This window comes from Cyprinodon variegatus, unplaced genomic scaffold, assembly GCF_000732505.1.
Source record: "Cyprinodon variegatus isolate N-32 unplaced genomic scaffold, C_variegatus-1.0 Scaffold221, whole genome shotgun sequence".
Taxonomy (NCBI): Eukaryota; Metazoa; Chordata; class Actinopteri; order Cyprinodontiformes; family Cyprinodontidae; genus Cyprinodon; species Cyprinodon variegatus.
In genome coordinates, this window is record NW_015150674.1 from 539,263 (window position 1) to 567,074 (window position 27,812).

Consider the following 27,812-nt stretch of genomic DNA (forward strand, 5'->3'; position numbering starts at 1 on the left):
GCTCTGCAGTTTCCATGACAACTTTGAACAGGGAAGTGTTGAGCTGTGACTCACTTTGTCTTCAAACCACAGCCGTAGCCTTGTGCAGCATGAGTTATCTTTGGTGGGTTAAAGTAAATCACGTCCCTTCCTCTTGAGAAATTTAGGAAGAAAAATTAAAGGGTGGGGCACCGTGGCATTATAGTTTCAGTCACCCTCCACTGCATCAGTTTAGTTCCTGGAGTGGCCTATGTATTCTCACAGGAGGGCCCTGTAATGCTGCAGCTCATTAAGCTGAAAGCTGACCCCAAGAAGGATTGTTTGATTTTCTGCGGATGTTCCTTTTGTCATATCACCATCTAAACAAATTGTAGCCATCTTTTTCATCTTTTTTTTTTATCTTGACGAGGATAAAGCTAAATCTGCCTAAATTAAACTTAAAGTAAAATCCTAAAGACATGTATCCCTCAAATTGTCTAAAAATATCCACACTGATGTTTTGTTTAACATTTTACCTTTAAACAATGGCAACAGTTTTAATTTATCTTAGCCAATCTGCTAAGCAAACCCGTAGCTTGAGTTCTGTGTGGCTAAACTCAGTCTGAACTATAACTGGTGGAATGTGTGAACTTAACAGCAAAGAAAACTGAAAGAGATTATCCAATAAAAAATGTATTTAATGGTATCCAACCAGGTTAGTGTATTTTCTCCATCTAAGAAATGTATTAATGAAATTGGACAAGATGCATGTTATGGTGTATTTGATAAAAGTTTGAAAAGGATGTTTCATCCTCATTTATCTTTAGCTTTGTAAAAGCTGGGCTCATAATAGTTTGTGCACCTTTCAAAACCACTGTAGCTAAGATAGATTATTCATTTAGCCACTCTTGTTTGTTCAATTACTTTTTTTAAACTGATTTATTTTATTTAACTGTTCCCATCTAGCCAACCAAACTCTAACTATGGTCTATTGTTCAGTTTAAGGTCAAATTTTATTTTTCTTATTTCATTAAATGTTGACGTCCCTGTTTGGTCCATCTCAGAATCCCAGTGATGTTCTTTGAAAGAGTTAGATCATCAGAGAGGTCCACTTCAGCTTACATTAGTGAATAGAATAGAATAGAATAGAATAGAAAAGAAAATCCATGTATTGTCCCACAATGGGGAAATTCTGGTGTTTACAGCAGCAGAAAGATTATAGAGAAAATGGTCTCAGAAATGTTGAGCTTAAAAATGTATAAGAATAACAACTTCCAGATAAAAGATAAACAATAAAATACCATAATGTAAAGTGTTTTAACAGTATAAAAAAACTATGCACCTGGAGAATAAATAATCAATATACAGCTATGGACAGGTAGTTTAATCGGCTTCTCTAAATTGTCCTTAGGTGTGTTTATGTGCATTGCTGTATGTCTCTTTGTTGTCCTGCGATGAACTACCCTGCCTGAGTAGTTGGTTTGAGTTAGTCATGTTTTGTTGCTAGTTATTCTGAGTAGTGTTGTTACTTTGACATCTTTTATGGACTTTTATGTAAAAACTCTCTATGGGTTCTTTCACCTTCTGTCTTTCATGTTGTCTCGAATTTGCATCCATCCATCATCTGACACGCTTGTCCTGAGTGGAGTCGCGAGGGGTGCTGGTGCCTATCTCCAGCAGTCAATGAGCGAGAGGCGGGGTTAACAGCTAACATAACTTAACAGCTAACATTATGTCAAAAAAAAAAATACACTGGCTTGCAAAACTATTCAATTTGCTTGAAGTTCAGCATTGTAGAGTAAAAAAAACATAATGACTTGTCATAATTTGTACAAACAAAGATCTTAAAAGTTAATTTATATGTAAGTAAGTAACGTTTATGTATATGGCACCTTTCTCAGAGAAGTGTCCCAAAGTGCTCTAAAATATGAAGCATAAAATACAAAGTAGCACCAATTAAAATACATAGGCAAATAATCATAGCATTAACCCAGCCATTTATTTATCATCATAGCCACAAATTGCTGGGTATTCTCACCTCTGAACTTTAACTAGGCCATTCTACCACATAAATCTACTATAATCTAAATCAGGCATCCCCAACCTCGGTCCTCGAGGGCCGCTGTCCTGCAGGTTTTAGAGGTTTCCCTACTTTAGCACAGCTAATTATAATGAATGCAGTAGAGCAAAAACCTGTTAATCAGCTTTCAATTAAAATCAGCTGTGCTGGAGCAAGGAAACCTCTAAAACCTGCAGGACAGTGGGCCTCGAGGACCGAGGTTGGGGATGCCTGATCTAAATCACATCACTGTAGCTTTGGCTAGAAAAGTCATGAGTTTTTGAAGCCTTTTGCATTTTTTTTTACTTGTCCTTTTTGTCTTGTTTTTAGCTGTATCCATCTTCATATGAACTTTATCCACTCTCTCATTGCTAAAGGAATATATCCCAAAAGCATGACGCCTCCATCACCGTGCCTCAGAGAATAGCGAGTTTATATATTGGCTCTTACCATTCATGACAAGTGACAATATTTATCCTGACATTCTCACGGCTTTCTTTCAACAGTATCTTTAATTTGTGTATTTAATTAGATCAGATCAAGGGACTTCTAGGCACATATGTCATAAATGACGTGGACTTTCTTTATGGGTAACAAAGTGAAAGGGGCTTCATTCATAAAACATTTTTTTTTCAAGATATCGGCGTTGGGGAACTTAAAAAAACATTTTTATAGCGATTATTTCATCCCTCTGAACTGTTAATTATGCTAAAGAAAAGGGAATCGGTATTTTAAATGTTGCTGCTGTGCCTTTAATAAGTCAGCTGTGGGCTTTGGGTCCTAACTGCCTACCGGTGGCCACGTATGGTTCCGTTCAGTTCGGGAAACAAGTTCTACCCGTCAACCAACCCCCCTTCCCCGAAATTAGCCAAGTATTATTAGTTTTTGGTAAACTTTTATTGTTTTATCTTTGTGTTGTTCGAAGCGCAGAGGAGAGTTGTAGATGAAGGGTTCTCTGTGGGACGGTGAAACCGGAGGAGGGAGGGAGGGGGTCGTCCTGTCCAGCCGGAGCATCTGATCCTGGATCAGTTCGCCTCCTCGCTCAGACAGACGGCGGCTTCTTTAGGCTCAACTGACGGATCCAGCGCGGAAAACTTCATTCACTGCGGAGAAGTTTGGATTCATCTAAAATACTTGTGCTATTATTTACTTTGTTTTTCTTTTATAAAGAGCTGTTTAATCTCAGTGAATCAAATTTAACTTCTCCAAACTCTATCGAAGGAAACGTATCCGTTTTTTTGTTTTAAAAATGGATAAATACGAGGATTTGGGGCTCGAAGCGAGTAAGTTTATCGAAGATTTAAACATGTATGAAGCATCCAGAGACGGTTTGTTTCGAATGAGGAGGGATGCGGGAAACAACCCGGACTTTGAAGAGACTCGGAGGGTTTTTGCCTCCAAAATGACTAAAATACACATGCAGAAGCAGCAAGAGGAGATGGCAAAAAGCAGCCAGGTCGTTAAAATGAACGGTGGCCACCACGGCAGCGCTCACTACACCAAGGACAGACCGCCGATCAACAGCTCCAGGCAGCCGGGAGAGACGGCGGCGAAGCCCCCGATCCTGTCCGGACCGGTTCCTGGGAACCAGTACATCCATCCAGAACCACCGGCCAGCAGGGTTTATAGCTACGGAAGTAATTCTGACAACAAGGAGCGCTTAGAGCCACCGTCCTCCATTCAGCATAACTCTTCTATAGCAACTTGTGAAAGTACATCTAATGCTTTGCACCCTGCGGCCCCCTCCAGAGAGAGCCAGCTTCCCTCAGGGACCCCCGCCTCCCATCAGCGCCTGCAGGCATCTCCAGCTGTCAGTCCATCACCAGCAGCCCATCAGAGCCCTCTGTGCTTTGCTGGGTCAGACAGGGCTTGGACTGCAGCATCAGATGCCCCCCCTACCTCACCTCTGAGCAGCTTCACAGGTGAAGCTGACCTCCATCATTACTTGACCTCCTCCAACCACGATGATCCTGCAGCTGCTTCATTTCTCCCTGAAACAGCCCAGCCTAAAGCCCGGCTGACCTCTTCACCTCCGAAAAGTCAGGCTCCAAGTTGGAGCCAAACCTCCGCCGGGGTACCAGTTACCAGTGATGGTCCTGTTGGTCCATCGTCCCCTAAGGCGATCCAGATAGCATCTCCTCAGACCTCGCTTCCACTGGAACAGGGACCAACTGCTGCTGAAATCAAATTAGAGGCGCTCACCAAGCAGCTGGAGAAAGAAATGGATGCACAACCAAAATCAGACTACTTTGGTAAGACACCAGCTGGGTAGAACAACCGCCCACACATTTAAGAACCTAAACCCACCTGCTTTTGACTTATTCAGACATACAGTTCAATTTATGAGCTTTAATTCACCTTGTAGAAGACAAAACCTTTAAAAAAGCCAGTAAAAATGGCTGCTTTCTTTCTGCTTTCTATTATAGATCACTTTTAGATTGTTGACTGAAAGCAATTAGAGCTTCAGCATCTAAATATCATCACTACGCTGTTTTGTTTGTTTGTGGCTGTTTCCCCCCCTGTTGTTTAGCTTGACTAACAAAGGCCTCCACTGTTTTTTAGCTAATGACTTCCATAGACCTGAGCTTGCACATTTTGAGGTTCTTCCAAACTGAACGTTCCCTACCTGCTTCAGCACGTGTTAGTTTCTCTGAATGCTGGGAAAAAGAGAAGCTATGACTAACAGCACCTGTGAGTGGTGGAGTTTGGGAGCCAATAGTGAACAAGCTTCTCTAGTTGCAGATGTGGCCGAAGGTGCGGTGAGACATCAGCAGAGGTTTTGAGGTTGCTGCTACTCATAGTGCGTTGTAAAGTTCTTAAGCCCCTTAAACTTTGAAATGTAACAGCTACAATGCAAAACAATCCTTTTGAATGTGGTAGGTAAACACAAAATAGTGGTATATGGAAGAAAAAACATGCCTTTTGAAAGTTTTACCACCAAAACTTTGGCATTTGTGTTCAGGCAGCCTAAATCAAAATAATGTCTAACCAAATGCTTTAGGGTATGACTCTTCTAGATTTATACACCTTGGAAACAAAATATTTCCCTCTTCCTCATTGCATCATAGCTTGAAGTCTTATCATATTCTTTTTGAAAAGTGTCTCAACATCATCAGATTAAATGAAGAACTGGACTCTGACTGAGAGCATAGATTATGTTTAATCTAAGCTGAGACTGCAAAACTCCAAGCCTCAAGACCCAACAGCTATGTTAACATGCAAAACATCTGATCCAATCTAAACCTTGGTTGATCGGAAATTTAAAATCTCTGTGACACTAAATAAAAACATACATGACGTGTGTATACATATACCAGATGTTCATCAGATTAAATCCTTTAAGGATGCGCGAAACTGTCTAGTTTTCCAGAAATGCTTTAGTTGTAGAAGAAGAAGCTGCCTGTTTTATTAGCCAGCCCTTACCTGTCCTCTCTTCTTCAACTCCAGCTTTGTTTCTCCCCCTCATTTCTTTTTCTTCAGTTATTCAGTCTTTTTATGTTTTTCCTTTATGGACCTTCGTATCATCTTTGTATCCATACTTTTGTTTTTGGTGATCATTAGTTAAGGGCCCAGCAGTACCTAAGGATGGCAAGTTCATCCGCTCATTACATTTAGTGCCACCTCCTCCACCAAGGACCAGGAGCCGGTGAATGAAGTTTAGGAGTAAAGAGAAAAATGTCATGCTGGCATTGCACACGTGATAAGTGGAGATTATTTCACAAGAAGAAAGACCACCTCTCTCTTTCGGCATTCAATTTCTTTCCTATCGGACAGAATCGGATCAAAATTTTCAGTCTGACATTTTTCCGTTAAACATTTATGATCTGATCAGGCCTGTAATCCGATTGTGTCCTTGTAACGTAGCTACCAGCTTGATGTTACTGTGGTTCAACAAACCATCTGCCTTTTCATCAGCACATCAGCCGAATCCCTCACTTTTTCGTACAATGACTCAATCAATCAATCTTTGAAGTAATAGGAGCGTTTATATATGGCCCTTTTGGCTTTCCATAGATACTCCAACTGATTCTCATTATAAACTTCTGCTTGTGTGACATTTTTAAATTTCAGTACAGAATATTGTGAACAAAATATTTCTTAAGCAGCTGCGTTCCTACAATAGGATCGGCTATTTATTCACCTCCACTGCTGCACCTGCCTCATCCTGATGTCAGAGCGGTTGGCGCTCCTGGTAGTCCCATCAGTCTAATCTAAATTGGATGAAGTGCAGCCTCTTCATGATCTTTTGGATCAGTCCCAATAATAACTTCCTTTAGAAATGGTAAACGGATCCCTGACAGAAACTGGGCTAACTAACCAGCAGTTTTAGGGGGGGGTTCTGCAGGTGAGAACACCATTTTTGTGTAAAAGTGATGGAGCCGCTGGCTGACATAGGATGGAGAGGAAAATTCAAGCTTTATATTTTCCCGTCTCTACTTGCAGCACAGCGAGCGTTATTTGTTCTACTGGAGCAGATTGGTCAACTTTAAAGAAACCGCATCGGCACCTTTAAATAATATAAAGTACATTTATATCTGCACTCATTTTTTTTACTTTCTATAATATTTTTATCAATGCTGAAGCCTTCACTCGCATGGTAAGATATAATTGTTCATTCATCCAACAGTTGAATTGGGTCAGCACCAGATATTGGCATATATCAGTATCGGATTGGACTGGAAAAAACTGGATCGGTGCATCTGATCAATGCTCTCCTTTTCCAGCTTGATAATAGAGGGAGAAATGCTTGTAAGGTGATAAGGATGATGCTCTTGTTATTAGTTTGTTACAGTTGGTTCAGTTTTGGCTGCATCGGAATAAACCTGAACCGTCTGGTTTTGCTCTATAAAAAGTTGAAGCACCTTTAAACATTGACCTCATGATCCATCAAAGTTTGGGGTGAATGTTCAGAGTTATGATAATTCTGGACACTTTGGATGACTCAGATATAAGAAAACATGCCGTTTTATTTTAGCGATGGAAAAAAGGTGCCTGTGGCTGGATGGGTGATGGATAACGTAGCGCCGCGTTGCAGATAAAGCCCTCACAGTTTCCTCCTTCCGGGAGGAATTTCCAGCTGGAATGTCACGATTGCAATTCACAGCACCCATCACCCCCACCTCCCCTTGTGTTGGTGTGCAAAGAGGAAGAAGTTGCAGTGCACTTGACTGTCACGATTAAACTTGTAGATATCTTCCTGGCATGGCAGACATTAGGGACAATACAGCACTCAAGAACAGCCATAAAAAGTGTTGGTTATAATATGCTAAATGCGTGTAGAAGTACACAGTTTTGCATGCTCTATCCCACACAGCCCACACATTTAGTTGTTCCAATTTGGAGGTTCCCACCAGACCATGTCTCATCATGAGTCATGCATTCATGCTAGATAAAGAAAAATGTATGGCTTTTTTTTATAAGTATAAAAAAGAGGAAATGTCTTTAAAGTCTTTTGCACATTTTATTATCAGTGTTGCAGTAGCACGACTGCAGCTGTAGGATTATTAAAATCAGATTTGGGAGTTTATGTTAAACTATGTGGAGTGTGTTTCTAAAAGTCTCTGTCAACGCGGCTTTCACCGAGTGGCGTCTCCTTAGACCAGATGCATCACATTTCCCATGACTACTCTTTGCCGATCGGTATAACTGCAGATGTAGGTTCTGGGAAACCGTGTTCGGTGCCAAATAGCTGCACTGGGGAAACGCAGAAGAATGCCTGCAGGAATCTTTTTTTTTTTTTTAAACAAGGGTTTTGGACACAAAGGAGAAGGTGGGGCGATGGTACCCAGACAACTGTAGGGGAGCCTGGTGTGCAGATGAATGGATGAGTGGATGACAGAGCTTTTTGGGGGCAAAGTTTGTGGAAGTGTCTTTTATATTTGGCCACATGAGACTAAAAGAATGTGAGATTTACAGTCAAGTTCCCCCAAGATGGAGAGACGTGGTGGGACCAGAGTCTCCCAAACACACACTTACACAAAATCACTGGAGGATTTAATGTTGCGCTAAGATGACGGATTAATTCATCCCATCTGGCTGTCTAGTAAAAAAAGCGCCATGTTAACTCTTCCCAGGGATTTTTTTTTTTGGCTTCTGCTCTGGCAGGCTTTGGAGGCTCCCTGTCTCCTGTGTGGGTGTGATAGCCCCTCATCCACATTCGAACGTCTTTTTCTGAGAAGTTATGCCCCACGGAAGCTGAAAGAATCTAATATCCTGCGTCGGCTCAGAATTTAGAGTCGCTCTGCGTGCGAATGTAAAAGTTAGGAAATGAATCAATAAATGAAACCTTCCTGCATAATTTACAGGATTTGATGTAGATTCTTACCTTCTGTTTATCATGTAGCTTATTGGCGCCGACACGGACACTTTTTCTGGCTCCACGATCTTTTGTAACATTTGACAAGATTGAAGTTGCAGACAGAGGCTGATCATTGATGTCTTACCTCATTTAGAGTTCAGTTACCCTCGCTCAGCTCACAGGTTTTTCAGAAACCCAGTTAGTGTCGATCTAAGAAACACATTCTAACCAAGTTCCAGAGCATCATGGCTCCTCTGCCATGCTTAATTATGTACGTGAGATACTTTTCCCATATATTCACTCCTTCTTTTATGACCAACCCACCTGGAGTTTGTTACCAAAAAGTAAAATCTCCCATCGAAACAAAAGGTGTGGTTCATTGAAAGTCTCAGATTTTAGCAAACTCCACATGCTTAAGTTGGTGACGGTTGGGGAGAGGGCAGAGCTTTTTCCTGGCTGCTCTCCCAAATACCCAGTTGGGAGGAATTACTTAATAAAAGCTCCCAGAAACTCGGATTTAACTGAATACTTAAAAAAAAATGTGACTACTTTACAGTTTCCTTGAATAATCATCACATTTTTCTCACTCTAAACCAATGCTCTCAAATTAAAAGTTATTTTCGTGTGAGATTATGCTGCCGCACCTTCCCATTATTTCTTCTGATGAACAAATAAATGTATCTACATCTGTATATCCACCGCTGGTGCGCCGCTCCAACAGCTCTTCACACGAACAAGCTGCCAGCTGTAATTGGTCTCTCCGCATACAGCTTCCTGAGCCCCATCAGTGCGAGTCACAGACACCCTGACTCGTTACTCCCATAGAAACTTCATGGAAAGGCAATTAGCTGTAGCAAAGGTCAGAGACGCATTCAGCAACCAGACAGAGTGGAAATCTTTAGCTGAAGGGAAAACCTGACTTGACAGTAAGACTTCATCCTAAAATGATAAGGCTGTTATTTTGTCAGACACTTTAGAGAAATCGATGGGATTTGTAGTCCTCTAAAATAAAAAAAGGGTTAGTGGAATATCTGGCAGTAGGCTGACTGAGAGTTGTGACAGCTGGAAAAGGTGAGGAAGGTAGAAAGAGAAGCATGGCTGCGTGTTTTGCTTCCCTTCCCCCAGGTTGAACCCAAACAGCGTCTTTTATAAGCAGACTTTTAAAGACAGAATCTGCAGAAAAGAAAAGTTTTTTTTAAAAATTTTGATGAAACAAAAACGTTCAGAGGAGATTGCTAATAATTTATCATGTTTAGGAAATGCACAGTTTTCTAGTTTATCTCAATCTACCTCTCTCAGAAAAAGGGACTATTGCTTGCTTTAGTTGAGTAGTTTGAGTTTATAACTGTGTTTGTATGTAAACCAAATAGCAGAGCAGAATTCCTTTGCTTTATAAAAATAATATCCTCCTGTTATCTCTAAATCGCCTCTCCAACCATCCGAGCCCCAGATGAAGATTGATGTTTAGTGGCCTTATACTTTGGCTTTTGTTGTTTTTTAATCAAATTTTAGAATAAATTATAACTTCAAAGTTTTTTTTCCCAATAAAATTGTTCAGCAGCGTTATTAAGTAAAACAGTGGGGTTGTTTATGGAAGGAGACAGCCATGTGATGTTTGTTGGATACATTGGAAACAGAAGGTTCTTTGTCAGCGCTCTAGGAGGAGCAGGGCTGGGCGGACCTCCTCTACTGGGCTCCAATTCAGAGTCCCTGAGGAGTTTTCTATAAAAAAACACACACAAATAACTCAGAGCCCAGGCATATACATTCACACACTGAGAGGTTTCACCCTCCATCAGTGCTGTATTGGTTACACACTGTAAGGTCACACTACAGCTGATTGATTTGGTAGCTGATGTGTGGTTAACACATAAACCTCAGATTGAATTTTTCACTTCTAAGTCCCTTTAAAAAAAACTTGTAGAACTAGAGATCCAGTCAAACGTACGGCTGGTGTCCCTTATGATCTCCAGAACCTGAGAAACTCACAGCCTTGTCTGAAGGCCTGAAAAATCAAGATGTTCTGATATATGAATTTAGCCTCTAAGAATATATATATGAAACTTATACATAACGATGATGAGTGCTGATGATTTGCTTTATTTAATGGTTTTGTTGTTGATCATGAAATTCTACTGATTAGATAAAAAAAAATAGTCAGGCCAAAGTTTTTATTATTTTTTCTTAAGTCATAGTTTCACATTTAGCATTAAAGCAGATGTTAAATCTGTATCTTGGGCCGTAAAATGATCCTTTTTACAGTTTTCAGAGACTGACAAAGTTTGATTATTTCACATTTTGAATGATTTTAAGTCCATGGAAGATGGAAGACCATCTCCTTTAGTACTTTGTAGGGTAGCTTTTATTTATTATTTGTTTGTTAATAATTAAGGGATCATTATGACCAAGCAGGCACATAATTTAATTGGAAGTCAGCATAAGTCAATGCTTTATTTAAAATAAGGTGTTGATTCAACATTGATTTCAATGAAGACTAAAGCTTGAGCAACTCAAAAATCCCTTCGTTCTAAAAAAAAAAAAAAACTTTCATACTTAGTTTAGACTGACTGGTTTTGATTGATATATAACTATTACTATGATTTTATGTTTAATATGAAATGTTCAGCTGCTTTAGTACAGGCGGATATATGGATAGATGGGCTAAAACAAAAAGAAAAACCTCAATGTTGCTAACAAGGATTTTATTTGCCACAAAAACCCACAGACGGCTTATTTTCTCTCCACATTTTGATTGCTCATCCTTTAGCTTGAGTGGGCGTGCGATCATTAAACAGACTCCACTCCACTGTCTTTATTTCTAGCCACCCAAACAGACAGTGCAGTGAGAGCGGGCACACTTTGATTTTTATCAGCTCTTTTTATTAACACAAGTCCAGCTTTTGGAGCCAAGTCAAGCAAACACGCTGGAAGATATTTCCCTTTTTACAGAAACAGCTTACTATATCAACTTCCTGACTTTATTCCGGATAAACTAATCCTGCAGTGTATTGTGTTTGCTTTAGGATAGCCGTTTTTAATTGCTCAGATTTGTTGCATTTCTCTGTCAATACTTAGAGAATGGTCTTAATGTCGCTGTGTTATGTTCCAGGACTTTGTGTGAAGTGTAACAAGGCGGTTTATGGAGCCAACCAGGCCTGCCAGGCTATGGGTAACCTCTACCACGACACCTGCTTCACCTGCAGTGCCTGCAGTAAGTACGCACACCTACACCACGTGGAGAATTTGGCCTCTCATCCAAATCCTCCTATGGAGCTTATGGCTCCTTAATAACAGGCTGCTTATGTGGCTCTGAATGAAAGTGGCACCTTCCTCTGTCGTTTACTTCCCTTCGTAAATGCACACAATTATGGAGGGATTACTATCATGTATTGCTGGTGTTTGGTTAGTGGGTGTGTCGGCCTCTCTTTCAGCCCACACAAAGACAGTTTGAACCATTTACCTGCCTGATGCATCAACCTGCAAGTAGAAGAGTCTTTTGGCTAAAGATATGCAGAACTTGAGGCTGGATGTCTTTTTCTGCTTGTGTGACTTTCTAGGAGGAGGAGTTCTCTAGCTTTTGAAGATGCTCTCTACAAGAACTACTGTGCTTATGTTTTGAATCCCTCTTGGTTTTACCTTAGATTTAGCCTTTTTCTTCAGGCTTTTTGTTCTTTTTTTATATATATTGTTTTACCCATTTCTACGTACTCCCTCTTTCTGCTTGATAGTAAACATAAAAAATGTAGCAATTTAAAGAGTGCAAGAAAGTTTGAATGTTTTTAACAAAAAAGAAATTGCAAAAGTTTGAGCGTCTTCCTTTTAACACTCCTTGAAGGTATATTGTTTGAATTAACGCTTCATATTAAATAATCCTTTCCTCTAAATATTTCCTCATCTTCATACCTAATAACTGATTGAGTGTCCCTTCCTGAAAGACGACCCGCCTCTTCATCACAGCAAATGAAAATCTCTGCTCCAGTTTTCAGTTCACGGGTATGTGGAGTATTTGTGCCACTGTTTTGGTGAACCCCCCGCTGAGGCTCATTGTTGTGCAGCTGCTTTGCAGCGGACAATTTGGCTCTGAAACGTGTGATAAACATCTCTGCGTTTCTCCCTGCCCCTCTGTCCTGTGTGTGTGGGAGATAAAAGAGACGGAGGCATTGTGGCTCAGATTGAGGCTGATGTCTGACATGATGGTTTGGGTGGGGGGCGGCGGTGGAGGGGGTCATAGTTTACACTCTACATACCTCTCATAGTTTGCTCCATGAGAGGGCATTTGGGTTGTGCTGGCTTTTAAGTGGCCACAGGAAAAAAACATGTCATCCAGGGAGGAATGCAGGAATAGGGGCCCATGTAGGACCCACTGAGTGTAAATAGATGGAGGACAGTGTGTGGACAGGGGAGCCATTCAGCTGCAGCGCACGTCCCACCGCACGCAGCAGCATAGAGGAAACATGAAGGCAACATTTCTTGAAGAATTTGATTCTTCTCTGAGGAGCCTCACCTAACCTATGGTGCATTTGCTGGCCGGTAAAAGATACGATTTTGGTGTTTCTGTCCAGATGGTCTTCACTCGTGGCTGATCAACCATCTGATTTCTCAGCATCGCTTTGATTGCAAGCCACAGCTGCTGCTGCATTTTGCTGCGGGAGGTTGATGTTGAAGGTAGAACCTGCCCTGGTTATAGCTCTGAAAACACACTCCTTCATTTTAACTTCCCAGAACTGGCTGCTGGCCTCTTTCAAATCAGAACAGAAAATGATGGAAGGCGAGGCTGAATCGACTTTATGTCGTGGTCACGTCCCAGGGTCACTCTCAGTTGGTTATGTTCTTTTTTATTTTATGTTCTACGAATAGGAGGATTACTCTAGAGAACTAGCAGAATGTTTTTAATCAGAAAAAGGGCTTTGTGTTTCGTCCTTCCCACAGGTGTTTTACATTTTTATGAAAGAGAAACAGAGGTCGTCCTTCTTAGGGCTCCTGGAGTCATCACTCCTGACGCCTGACTTTAATTAAGCCCTTATCTTTTTAGACAAGCTTAAAGTTTTCCTTATTTAACTCACTGAGGTAAAAAAATGACAGGAATTTGAAGAAGAGGAAAAAGCCCATAGCTTCCTTTTACTCCCCTTATCCTACTTGAGAAGAGGACTTTGCTCTGAGGCGTTTGGTCAATAATTACCCAGGTTTTCTACCTTTAAAATGAGCAAATGTAGTGCTGGGTGTGACCCATCAGCACTTTGTTGTCAATTCAGGGTGAGATTATCCTCATCCAGTTAAATATTTAATTCATTTAACCTAATTTATTACCTAAAACAGGATTTTTGACGTTTAAATTTCCTCTGCTAGAAAGATCCTGAGTCAGATTATCAGGTAAATACCAGAAATAAAGGTTACCCCATCCTCTCTCCCCTGCTGTCCCCTCCCTAACCCCCCAACCCCTGTCAGAGTATTTGAGGAATGTTTCCTCTTCCTGTGGGACCTGAGCTAGAACTGCTGTGTGAAATAAGTAAGAAGCTTTGGGGAGTGTGTGTGTGTATTGTTATAAGAAGCAAACTCCAGACCATACACAGACAGACAGGAAACCTACCAACCATGTGTAGCGACACTGGAACGGAACAAGGAGTGGAACGCAGCGGGCCGCTGCGGGCTTCGGCCTGCGCTGGCTGTGAAATCAAACAGAGAAGGGTGCTTAATCTCTTGCACCTGTCTGGTAATTGGATATAATCAGCATTTTCCACACCAGTGTTTGATCCAGATGCGTTTCTGGTCCCGACCATGACAGGCTGCTCTGCATTGCCCCCCCCCCCCCCCCCACACTGTTAAATGAAGACCCGCTCTTTGATTTATCAGCTCGGATGTGGTGAATATTAAAAGAGAGGCCATTAACTTCCAATGGCTGTAATTAATCACCGCAGTCGTCACGCGTTTGCGCTGGAACTATTTTTTGAGATTCCGATCATAGCTCATGCAGGATTTTCCACTCTGACATTTTGACGTCGACTTTCTTTTTTCATGGTGATGAAGATCAGCTAAGTTCTCTGTCTGTTTTTGCAGGTCGAAGGCTCAGAGGGAAGGCTTTCTATTACGTTGGAGGGAAGGTTTACTGTGAAGAGGACTTCCTGGTGGGTGATCAATATCAAATCAATGATCTCTTTGCCTCCATGTGGGCCCATGCTCTTATTGGGAAATAGGAGGTGAAATTAGACGGGGGGTGGGTGCATTCACTAACACTTAAAGCAAAACTTCAGCATTGACCTTGGGACCTGTTTCCAGCACCTAACACAACCGCTTCATGTCAGCTGGCTTATGTAGTCTGGACTGGAAGGAGATCTGTAAACCGAGAAGATGTTTTTCTTTAAAGGTTAAAGGGCAGTCAGGCTATTATAGCACTTTTTGAAAACCTCTGCAAATATATTCTCAGGATTGCATTGAGCACAGTCAGCTTAGTAATGCGCTATGTTTTGTCAGGTTTTTGTTTTGTAAGGGTTATTATCAAAATAATTTATTTCATTAATTTAGTTCATTTAGAACATTACAGTTCTTTAGTTCTGTTGGTGAAGATGATTATGTATGTAGTGTGGTCATCCATAAAAATCAATGCCAAAACAATTAGATCTGATCTAGTTCAAGCATTGCAGAAATACGGTTCAAAACCAAAGTTAAACATTTCTTATTTTCAACATCGTCATATGATGTTGTTTTATTTAATAACCTCATTGCTAATCGTCTTTCACACAGCCACTGGAGACAGAAATTTAGGCCCCGTCCACACGAAGTCAAAACGGACAAGAAACGCTAATATTTTCCAGAACGTTTGTCGTAAAGACGGAGACGTAAAATAAATGTCGACCACACGAATGCATGAAAACGCTGCAAAATGTATGCCAGGCCTGTAAGTGGCGCTGTGGTGCCAAAGCAAAAATAGGCGAAAACAGGCAATGAAATGTTGGGCATGCGCAGTAATATTTATACATGGTTGCCCATTTTCGTGGTTCAGTCAAATTCAGGTGCTGAACTATGTCGTCGATATTGCTCTGTTCTTCCTGGAGATATTCCAGAAGAAGAAGATTCTGTTGTAAGCCCGACAGCAGGGTGAGTAGCATGAGCAGCAACCATTCAACACAGTACGCCGCCATTGTTGTTGTGATACTGTGTCGCGCATGCGTGTTTAGAGGCGACGCTATGACGCATGCGTGTAAGAAAAAAAATGCGGTTAGAGCTTAAAGATAGAAACGCGAAAACGGAGTTTCAAAATCTTCCCACTCTGAAGGCTTAATAAAAAAAGATCGTTTACAGACCCCCAAAACGCCGGCTTCGTATGGATGAGAGGCTGGTTTGGTGAAAAATTTGTGCGTTTAGGCCAGGGTTCGACTTCGTGTGGACGGGGCCTTAGTTAATTCTATCTGCAGGTGATTGGTAGATCAGGATTTTACCACGCTATGCACTTGTTCTCATGGGAAATGCTGTCTTCCTTTAGACAAATCAATATAGCTTTTGTCCACTGGGGGAGCCAAAAACACCAAAACTGAAAGTTCTTCAGAAATGCTTTCAACAGCTTGTAGGTCAGATGTCTGATGTCTGAATGCTCCTATTCCCCCTCAATGTTCCACAATCAAAACAAAACACTCTTTTTTTCAAGGCTTGAAAACCTTTCTAGAGTAGAAGGCTTTCAAGCAGTTCAAAGCAGTAGTTGTGGTTTATTTTAACTGGCTGGAGTTCAGACAGACAGAAAGACAGATTGTGGTTGTTCAGATCCCAGACTCAAAGGTGGAAATCTCATTCTCTGCAACCAAAATTCAAAAGAATTTGTTTTCTTCCTTTCTCTCTCTCTTTCTCTGAAGTATTCTGGCTTCCAACAGTCTGCCGATAAGTGTAACGCATGTGGACATCTGATCATGGACATGGTGAGTGTCTGTTTCTTCTCTCTCTGGCTGACTGGGTGCGTGACTCAGAACCAGACAGAAACGTCTGAATTATATTCCCCTGAGCTTTGTGCGCTCACATGTGGAGGTAAAACTCAGGTGGGAGCACAGTGTGTTGCTCCCACAGCTACAGGCAGAAGACAAAGTTTTCAAATGATGTCATCAAATGACGGATTTCTCATAGCATAAGTCTGCTGGTGTTCATAACGCAGTAAATAATGTCACTTAGAGGTCTTCATATTCTTCTTCACTTTATAGGTTTTTCCTTTAAGTCTTTGTAATGGCAACTTAAACAGACCCTGCTTTTTACTTAATTTTTATTATTTTTGGAGAAAATAAATCAATTAGTACAATCAGTGAACAAGCAGACACACACAAACAAAAGTAAAGAGCATTCGGAAAACTGTATAAAAATATGTATAAAAAAAGTATGAAACGTTCAAATAAAAGAAGATTTATTACAGTAAATTCACATTTGTTTCTAAACCTACATAGGAATTAAATTTCTTCTAAATATCAGCTATAAAAAAGTGAAAAATGGATCTGTCCAATTGTATGGATTTCCTTAATTATATCTTGGCTGGGCCTTAAAATTAAATGCAGGCTTGTCCAGGATTCTTCCTCTCTACAGCCATAAACACCTATAACATATCATTGACAAACGGCCTACAAGTTAGTGCAACATTTCATTTCCTTTTGGTATTAATAAGTCTTTCTGAATTGAACTGAATTTATTGGTCGAGTCAACAGCTGTGACTGTAATCATACCTGACCAGTGAAATTTCTTCCTGTATGAGTAAATTATGTCCTTGATTCTAATAGGACCAAAACAACTTAAATGGTAGAAATTGAGAGTCATCTGATCATATGTTTCTAAACAATTTTTTACAAATGTATGGGTTTGTTCTGATAGAAACCTTGAATGTGGACAGAAGTGTTATTGATGTACTTCACCGGATTCCTTCTACAGATCCTGCAGGCTCTGGGGAAGTCGTACCACCCCGGCTGTTTCCGCTGTGTGATCTGTAACGAGAGCCTCGATGGAGTTCCTTTCACCGTGGACACTGAAAATAAAATCTACTGTGTCAAAGACTACCACAGGTGAACATGTGGCCACACACATAAACTTATTCCTCATTTTTTCACACCTGCTTGTATTTTATTAGGATTGTATGTAATTGATCAACACAGGGCATGGAATAGTTGTGAGGTGGAATGAGAACTGCGCTAAAACGGTTAATAAGATTATTTGTGGGGAAGCAATAATTTAAGTTATCTTTAGTCAAGTAATTTGGTAATTGCATTTTTACTTAGAGTAATGGTTCACAGACTCTGATGCATGCAGTTTGCTGAAAGAAAAAGCTACATATAGCAGTAACTGTGACAAATCATTATAAAATATATGATTATTTTCTAATTAAGATGAGAAATCTCGTCTGTCTGTCTTTATAATTTATTTAAATGCATTTTTATGAAGCGTCAAAGGTTTTTTTTATTTTCAAAAATGAAAATTTAGTTAAATTACCTCTTGAACAATTGAAAAAATGATTACTAATTTAATCAGTTACTAAAATAATGGATGGGGGCAGACCTAAAAGAGGATAATTAGCTGGTTAACCGAACATGTAAAAATGTGAAACTTGTGTTGGTCATTGACATACAATTTAAATCAAATACTGAAGGTTTTGTGGTTATAAAGTAAGAAAATGAGAATTAAAATCAGGAAATATGAACATTTTTGCACTCGCTGTATTACGGATGCATACCAGTCCAAGTGGCTAAAATGTGACTCAGTGTAAAGTATGTGGGGTCTCTCGGATCCCAGCACTAACTGTTAACTCTGTGATAATTATACTGCTGGTGAAGGGTGAGACTGGGACGACCTGTCTGAGCTGACGGGAGGTTCTCTCAGGTTTCTGCCAAATGCAAATTGAAGGTCCACGCTCGGCAGACACATGAGAACAGCAGCCTGGCATGGCGAGAGCCCGGAGAAAAGATCACTGTTTGGTTCAAGGTGTGAAGACTGGTATGGACACAGCTGTTCGGGTCCATGAGGACAAATCCAGTTCCTCTGACATCCATTAGAATGAAAGTCAACTGTGCTTCTGAAGAATCTATTCATTATGACTCAAGAACCAAAGAATAAAAACCTCTAATCCATCTGATTATGAGTCAAACTTTTAGGTGCAGCTGCTGCTCTCCATGTGGACAGCATGTCCAGCACCACGGAGCGCGTGCCTGTTGGCAGCTCCCACATGTTCTCCTGCTGGTTTCAATCAGATGAGCCTTATTATGTTTGATTGGAGGCACGGCCACTCGCACTGAACAAGCCTTGTTGTTTCCTCCAGAGATCATGGTGGAGAGAATATCATTTGGTTCTCATTGCTCCCACTCTTCCTTTGCGTACATTAGAAAACCTGGTATCTCACTCTGAGAGTTAGGATGTTTGGATCTAGAAGAAAGAAATTCCAGAGGCTCAGTGAGTTAAAGCTTTGAAAATATGGATAGGGAGACTTTTTTTATTGTTTTAATTTAGCAGAATATTGAATTGCCTTTAAGTCTTTTTGCTGTGATGTACATTAAAGTTTCTGTCCATGTTGCCTCTCAGGGTTCTGGCTCCTAAATGTGCCGCCTGTAACCAGCCCATCCTGCCCTCAGAGGTAAGATGTTTTTGACAGCTGATTTTTTTTTTTTCTTTTTTATGATGCTTCGAGATACAGAACATTTTGATTCTGACGGCAATGAATTCTCCTCTCTTGAGAATCAGTGTAGTTTAATCTATGTCAGATGATGATTCAGTGATGAACATTTCACATGTTTTTAACCATCGATGGATTCTAGATAGAACTGAGATCTGCAGAGTTTACCAGCTTTAGACTGAAAATCTTAACGGTTAAAAACTTAACAAACAACTTTAAACTCCATCCTAGTTCAGACTATGGGTAAATATCTGTGGATCGTTGCGGAGAGTTGATCCGACTCTAATCATTTTAGGCAAGGTTACGAGTGAGTCTCAACCTACATATGTAAGCAGCAGGATCTTTTATTATGGCAGCATTCCTATTTTTTTCTGCCTCATGGTTGTGACAAACAGGAAGGTTTTGGAAATGAGAACTACATTCTGTCCCCCTGCATTCAGATCTGGGTTCTTCCTGCAGAATGTTTCTCATGAAGAAAAATTGCATGTGAGCTACGCTTCTTCAGTCCTTAAAATCAGACTTTTACAAACACAATCCTGCCTGCTGTCGTTGGCACACAAGCTCTGCACTGGTGGGAATCCTAGCTTTTTTTGGACTCTACTCTTAGTGATTTCTTTTTGTCAGACAGTCCTGGACCCTGCTGGACTTTTTTTGGTCGTATTAAGATCAGTTGAATAGCTCTGTTAGAAGTTTTAGATTATTTGATAATTGATTATGAATTCTGTCTTGCGTACAGAGCAGTAATCTTCCGTGAAGCCATTTCAGTGCTAATAGTGACAGCAGATTAGTTTTTTAATCATGGGAAATTTTTATTAATTTAATGATCAATTGCGTTTAATCTGATCAGTCCCTTTATACTAAACTCATTTAAACTGGATGAAACTTAAGCAGGTTAAAAATGAATATTGCTGTTGGCCTCAGACGTTTGGCCACCACTTCACAGCATTAATCAGTTGAAACAGTCTAAGGCCTCTACCTTCAGAAGCACCTGATTTATCATATAGATGTGGTTCTAATATGTCAGAAGCTGGATGAATTAAAACTGCTGAAGAACAATGATTGAGCAACTAGCGATAAGCATAAAATCCTTCCGCTCCTACTCATCAATATTTAACTCAACCTGATGAACTGAATCCAACACGACTCTCCTTTGGCTGAGCCGACCCTCTCTGCTTGGTTTTCCTTCCAGGGCTCTGATGAAACCATTCGAGTCGTATCCATGGACAAAGATTATCATGTTGAATGCTACCACTGTGAGGTGAGTCTGAACCAAGTCTCCTCTCACCTGCAAGATATGAAACAACAGTGTGCTCAGTGACTTTGAGCTCTGGAGCCTGAGTAGCTCATTAAATGAAGTTTTAATGAGCAGATCCCTAATCTTAATTGCAGTCTTTGTAATTACGCAGTGCTGAGTCGAGCAGGTATGTAGATTTGATGTTTGTTTTTTTTAACTCCTGGTCTGATTGACAGCTTCTTTTTCTTTGATTTTGTTATTTTTTTTTTATTTTATCAGAGGAAAATCAGAGCTTTTTTTATGTTGGGTTTTCTTTAAAAGAGGAAATTTACTGAACATCTGGGCGCTCGTTTTTTATCAGATTTGTACGCTGTTTTGTTTTCCAGGACTGCAACATGGAGCTGAATGATGAAGAGGGTCACCGCTGCTACCCCCTGAACGGACACCTCCTCTGCCACTCCTGCCACCTGAAGCACATCCAGCCTGGCTGTCCTCCTTCAGTCGCTGCCTCCACATACTAACAGCTCCGTTAGTGGAGGGAGACACCTGCTGGATCCGAGCAGGAGCTACAAATTTTGGCAGCAGGAGTGGGCGTCTTCAATTCTTGTTGTAGAGGATTGACCGGTTTATTAAGTCACTCTCCTGTGTTGTGTTGTGTGTTTGGATGGGAATATTAATGAAACAGGATTTCATGTAAGCAGGAAACATAAATGAAGCATTGTGATATACCAAAGCTCTATTTTGAAAACAGACTTTGCAAGCAGTGCCATATAATTATTTTTCCTAAAGATATCAATATGTTTGTCTTTGTAAATATTTTTTGATCTACTAATTTTCTATTCGGAGTGTCTTCAGGTTCACATCTGTGCCTCCATAGCTTCTAGGGAAAGCTCAGTTTAATTCATCGATAGTTCTCATTTTGTGGATTCTGTGAGTTTTTTTCTGGGTTGTGTTTTGAATTTACTTTTAGGAAAAAAAAAATTCAAAAATATAAAGTTAATTATTTCTATTTCTGCAGCAATTTCTTGACATTTATGATCATCATTTTTTCTACATATAAAGATATATAGACCCAATGACTTCTGAACACACCTGCTCCAGTGACTCCAATCTCTCAAGTGCTTCCTAATTCACATCAATACAGATGTTCTTATTTTATAACTGAGGAACACAGCTTTAAAATACCTGGTAGCATTATTTCCTCCTCTGTTAAACTAAGTCCCTCTCCTGGGTTTTCTGTGTATCATTAGGCTGGCAGATCCTGGGTGTTTATATCCTGGGTCTGCTTTTCCTTATTCACTCTTGACTCAACATTGTTTAAATCAAACAAATAGAAAACACATTGAATAATTTATACATAGCCTGTGACCGAATCATACACATGTGCTGGGCGGTTTGCAGAGTTTTGTCATGTTTGAATTTTACTAACTTAATTCTGTTTTGTTTATTGTCTTTAAAAACCTAATGTCCGAACCAGCTGTTGGATAGGATTAAGAGCTATCGGTTACTTTGAGCTGTTTAAATAATGTAAAGATATTTAATAAATTTTAATAGACCTGCATTTCTTTGTTTTTTCTCTTTCCTTTAAAATAATCATTCAGTTCTTACCTGTTAAAGCAACATAGGTAACATTTAGGACCATATACCATATACTGTACATGCATCAGAAGCTTCCAACAGTGTTGACATATTAGAGATCTAAATAATTCATAGAAGTATCTCTGATCCTCACCTAAAGGGCTGAAGATCTTTTTTTTCCCTGCAGTAATGAGCAATGGATTCTTCTGCACCATCAGCCATCCTCGTGTTTGCCAGTTTTTATTCTTTTATCTTGCAATATTTTCTATTATTTAAAAACCCACAGCAGGTTAATCAAACTTGCAGAAAGCAGTGCTCTCTGTAGATTAGAGTAAAATGGACTTTGATGGCCTACATTCAGAACACTATGTTGCAAAAAATGGACACTGAAATTTACTTAATCCATCACACTATAATGTGAAGGCATCTTATGGAAAATCTGACAAGACCTCAAAACTGATGCTCTGTGGGAAACCAAACCAATCAAAAGTACAGGGGATGTTGTTCCTCTCTGGGTGGCATTGATTTTGAATTAAGGTTCTTAATGGCTGTGAATTTTATAATCTTTATTTAACCTAAATCCAAATATTTGTTATAGTTTCATAAAAATGCTTATAAATATTACACTAAACAAATAATGACCAATCAACCTAATAGAGTCTACCTTAAATCATTCAAAATAACCAAATGTGTTTTTAAAACAGGCTTTCTTCATCAGCCTATGATAAACCTGCAGAGGTGAGTAGCAGTTACATTTATTTGAGTAACTTCAATAAAAAAAAAATAAAAAAAAATCTTATTTTGCTGTTTTGTAGTTTTTACCTGAAGAAATAAGGTATCATCTCACTTGAGTAAAATTTCTGGTTACTTAACCCTTTATTAGCAACTTCACTTAAGAACAAGTTTGTATTTAACAAAATCCACCTGAGAAACAAACACCTACAGTTTTCAATGTTTTAGTGAGACTTTTTTTTTTTATCTCAAGCTTTGTTTTTTAATTTCCATTGTTTATCTGCTGTGTCATTTGAAGGCCAAGTGAACAAATCACATGCACAGTAATGTGTGCATTTTTGGAAGTAACTAACCATCTGATCTCTGTCTATCTAAAGCATGTTTCATGAATTTCATGATAAAAAAAATATTTTTTATTTTATTTCATTCGTTAAAACAGCAGAATTGAAATATATATTATGTTACCTGATATCATTTAGCAAATAGTAAATCAGAAGTTATGATCACTAAGTTGCATTTTTACCTAACGCCTATAACAGAATAACAAGTTGTTTCTCAGATAACAACTTTATAGTATCATTTGAGTAAAACTGTTTAGATAAAGCTGTTACTGAGTACGATGTCCCGGTACCTGACCCACCTCCAAATACCTCAGAGGGGAGCCATGCACGAGGGAGCGTTATCACAGATCCTTCCTCCCAGCAGATGTAAGACTTTATAACCATCACTGTTCACAACAACCTCAATAAGTTGTTACATTCATGCTGATTTTGCACAGGTTCTGTCTTAGTCACTTATATAACATGCTGCTGTCATTTTTGCACATCGATGGTGTTGCAGCTATTTTTACATATCCACCACTGTAAGAATGTCCACAGCTGTATAATGATTACTCATTCTGCAGATACACAGTATTTATATTGCAAAAACACTGCACAGTACAATATTTCATTTGTTTATTTTTTAACTCTGCCACTTATTCTGTTATTTTTATACACATTATGAGGTCCACATTGTGTGACCACTTTTGCTATAATCTTTTGCTGCTGTAATGCCACAATTTCCCCACTGTGGGACAAAAAAAGGGATTTTCTATTAAATTCTAAAAGATTGTGCTCATCTTATTACAAAGGCATTTCCTTTGTAATAAGAGGATTATTTTGTCATTCTGCTTTAAGTAAGAGATGCCAGCACTGATAACCTGAAATTCTAAAAGGAAAATACTCCCCATCATGACCAGTGCTTAATTCTTTGTTTTAGCTCTGTACAGCAATGGGTCAGTCTCATTGCCTTCTCCAGCAAAGTCAGTTAATCCTTCAGGCCACTAGATGGCATCAAAAACACGTGTTTATCTTGCTTATGTCATTTAAACTAAACATTCATCGCCTAAAAATGTAATTCAGTGATTTTATTTTTTTTAAGTTCAGACTAATTAGCAATGAGCACTTTTTAAAGAAAGTGTGACATGCAAGAGGAAACTAGTTTTTTTTCATTTAATGCATTTTTTTTAGATTTGTCAAGATGAGGAAAGTTTGGTACAATGAATAAAAATAGAAAGCCCTCTATATGACTATTGGTGAAAATACAAAGCAAAAACAATACAACTAATTAGACTTTATTTGGTCTGATTTATTAACTCACTAATGTTTGTAACTGTAATTAAACACGTTTAAATCTTGAATTGACCAATAATCTCACATTTGATCCTGTTCTGTTTATATTTGATAAGTGATTACATGATGGTTGAATGGATAATCAATCTAATTCAACTTTTGAATGTCAGAGAATGGGCTTTGCAAATTTAAAACATTGCCAAGGCCTGGAAGGAATGCTGAAATCCTGCAAAAAAATCAAATGTTAAAGCACAAAGAATCAGAAAATATTGTGACTGTAGCTGGAAAATGATTTCAGTCTGCACTGTAAAGATTGTATTATCATTTTAAAATAAGTGTATGTCATAAATGTGATCCATGACCAAGACAGAAAAAACATAATTAAATGCTTTGATGACAAAATCCAGTCAGGAACTCCAGAGCACCATGACATGAAAAGTATTTTTATTAATCCAATGAAAAACATACAGCAGAACAACTATGATTTGAGAAAATAGAGCTAGAGCAAAGTAACAATAGATTTCCACATTAAGTAATGTCAACCAACAGTTTAAACACTGGTTGAGAGTGAATAGAAAGGCAGGGCAACCAGGTGAGAGCAATCATGAAGGAATTAGCAACAGCTGAAGAGAATTAAGGCCGAGCATAGAGGAAAAAAAGAGCAGGAGCAGAACTGATGGAGGCAGGGTGACTAAATGAACAAAGAGGCAATGATGGTAAAAAAACAAAAAGAAACAGATATTTAAAAAACTACAACTCGGATACCTTGTACTGTAGGATTGTAATAGATGTTTAAAGCAGGGTTAGATTCTAAATAACGGCCATTTTTTCTGCCTTTTCTTTGCCATCCCACAGAACTCTTCTCAATCTGCCAATTTAAAATGAAAAGCACTTTACTCACTGGCAAACCTACAGAGATGTTGTCAACTACCTAAACTGACATGTATCATGCTGAGTCTAGTGGAGCTGGAGTAATCTATCTATCCACCTGAGCCATACAGATACAGGTAAACTCTTAGCAGGTAAATTGTTCAGTTATCAAACTTTTTTCTTGCTTGATATCATCGATCACCTAATTGAATGGAATTTTCATTTTTTGGGGGTTAAGAAAAGATCCAAGACTTGATGAGAAGCATTCCTTGAACTCCAGTCAGCCTCGACACATGGTCACTTACACTGAGCCTGGATCTGCTGGAGGTTTCTTTCTGTTTAAAGGGAGGTTTCCCCTACACTGTCGCTACAAAGATGCTGGGAATGCCCAGGCCAGGTTAGAAACTTCTTGTAGTGTTTGGCTTATCTGCGATCAGGGGGCGGCTGTCTCAGCAGAGAAGCGTAGATTTTCCTCACCCTCGACACCTCTTCCAGCTCCTCTTGGGGAAGCGTTTCAATGACAGACGAGAGACTTATTCCCCACAGAGTGTCCTGGGCAATACCCTGTGTCTCCTCTTAGTGGGGCGTGCCTGTAGCACCTCCCATACGGGGCTTCTAGGGTCATCTGAGACAGAAGTCTAAGCCACCACAGCTTTCTCCGTTTGATGCGTATAGGAAAATAGGCTCTTCCATCCAGGAGCCTCTTCTCTGGCTGAACTTCTCATCCTATCTGTAGAGTCCCTGCCTCTGCGCAGAGGAAGCTAATTTCAGCGGCTTATATTGAAGATCTTTTGGTTATGACATAAACGTCTTAAACAGAGGTGGGGGTAGAAGCATACACTTAACAGGAAACTGTAAGTTTTTTACCTTTCAGATCATCTCCCTTTTCAACACTGCAGACTGGTGAATATCTGCTTTTGGTTGCGTCCACACGGATCCATTTGTTGTTCTACCACCCCATTCTCTACTCACCTGCAAACAGGATCCCAAGATATTTGAAATCCTTCATGTGACGCAGGATCTCTCCTCCAATTTGAAGAGGGAAAGCCACCCTTTTCTGGAGGAGAATGATGGTCATGGCGAATCTGATTTTTCTCTCTGGCTTTTCGCAATTGATTGCAATCTGTCCAAGTGCATGCTGTTTAGCAGAAAGGAGCCACCGGCACCAAAAGCAGGGACAAAATACGCTGCCCCCAAAACCAGACCCCCTCCAGCCCTTGGTTGTGCCAAGAAATCCTGTCATAAAGGTAACTAGAAGAACGGTGACAGAGGGCAGGCCTGCTGGAGTCCAACATGCACTGGAAATGGGTCCTATTGCCTACAGTGCAGACAAGACTCCTAGCTCTGTAAAGACTAGGAGATATCGGGTCTCTTTGAAGGGCCCTTTATTCTGTCCTCCTGCAGCACCCTCCACAGGGCACCACAAGGGAAACGGTGCACGATTTCTTTCGCCAGCCATATAAAGCATTTTTGGATTGCTTTGGCAAATTCCCAGGAAACCTCAAGCTCCTGGTCAAGGGTGTAGAGCTGGTCCAGTGTTCCACCCGCAGGAAGAAAGCAGCACTCCTCCAGATGCCAAGGTTCATACTCAGCTGGACTGTCCTCTCCAACACTGTCAGGCAACCCTTCCCAGGGAAGCTGAGAAGTATAATCCCCTACGGTTGGAACACACCTCAAGCATCAGCCCATTCTCCCAGCCCAAAGGTGCTGTCTTCAGTTGCCACTTAATGTTGAAAAAGTGTGTCAGCCTGGATAGCCAAAAGGCATCCAGAGACCTGACATATTCAGGGCGGATCTTATCCACCCTTAAAGTATTGCCAATGTTTAGTTTTTCTATCACCTTGGTAAATTTAGCTTTTGTGACGAACAAGCGCTACTCCGATCATCCAGTCTCTTGCTCCACCATGGAACAGGATGAGGAGACCCTTAAAGTTTTTCTTCCGCCATCTGACAGTGTCCTCAGTCAAGGTCAGCAGTTCCCCACTCTCTCTGTAAACAGTATTAGTGCAGCACAGCTTCTCCCTCCGGACATTCTGAACGGTTTGCCAAAAATCATTTAGAGGCTGACTGATGGTCCTATTCCATTGCTTCAGTGAACTCTTCTCAGACCCAAGTTTTTTTTCCCCATTATGAATTAAAGCAGTGGTCTTCAAAGTTTTCCAGACCAAGGGCCCCCAAACTGATGGCGAGATGGAGCGGGGACCCCTTAATTATATATATTGTATGAAATTTTGTTATATCAAACTGGTCTTAAAGTCACTCTATACTAACTTTTGCGACCCCCATGCGGTACCTCTGTAGACCCCCTAGGTCCCCGGACCCCCTGTTGAAAACCTCCGAATTAAAGCATTAGGGGTTTATGTAAAAGCAACCATCAATAAACCATACTAGGAAATGATTGAGATCAAATTAAACAAAATATGCAAACCAAAATTAAGGCACTTCATAGGAACTGCACACTACAAGGACAGTGCTAGTTAAAGGAAAAGTAAGCAACAAAATCCAAAATGGGAAAGTTGTGAAAGCTTAATTAAACTTTGCTATTTCTTTTAATTGGGTAATGTTTTTATTCACCACTCCAAACTAGGGTTGGCATCTGAACAATAAATAAGAGGGGCCCCAAGATGGACCTTTGGGGAACCCCATATATGATTTTGTGGTGTCTGATCTAGAATCACCTACTGACACAAGAAGTCCCTGTCCTTCAACAAGGATTTAAACCAGTTCAGTGCTGTAATAGAAATTCCAACTCACTTTCCAGACACTATAATATAACAGTGCTCAACAACAGTGTTACAGTAAATGCTGCACTACTATGATCCAATAATACCAGCACCGAGGTTCTACCA

The 27,812-nt window shown here is 40.0% G+C and overlaps 1 protein-coding gene across 1 annotated transcript; it reads left to right on the forward strand.

Moving 5' to 3' along the window:
- The first annotated feature begins 2,809 nt into the window (after nucleotides 1–2,809).
- Nucleotides 2,810–21,724, forward strand: limd1 (LIM domains containing 1). Its single transcript, XM_015380800.1, has 8 exons — nucleotides 2,810–4,269; nucleotides 11,425–11,526; nucleotides 14,370–14,437; nucleotides 16,157–16,219; nucleotides 17,208–17,338; nucleotides 18,846–18,897; nucleotides 20,126–20,194; nucleotides 20,557–21,724. The coding sequence occupies exons 1-8, from the start codon at nucleotides 3,267–3,269 to the stop codon at nucleotides 20,689–20,691; spliced, it is 1,623 nt and encodes a 540-aa protein (XP_015236286.1). The 5' UTR covers nucleotides 2,810–3,266; the 3' UTR covers nucleotides 20,692–21,724.
- The last annotated feature ends 6,088 nt before the right edge of the window (nucleotides 21,725–27,812 follow it).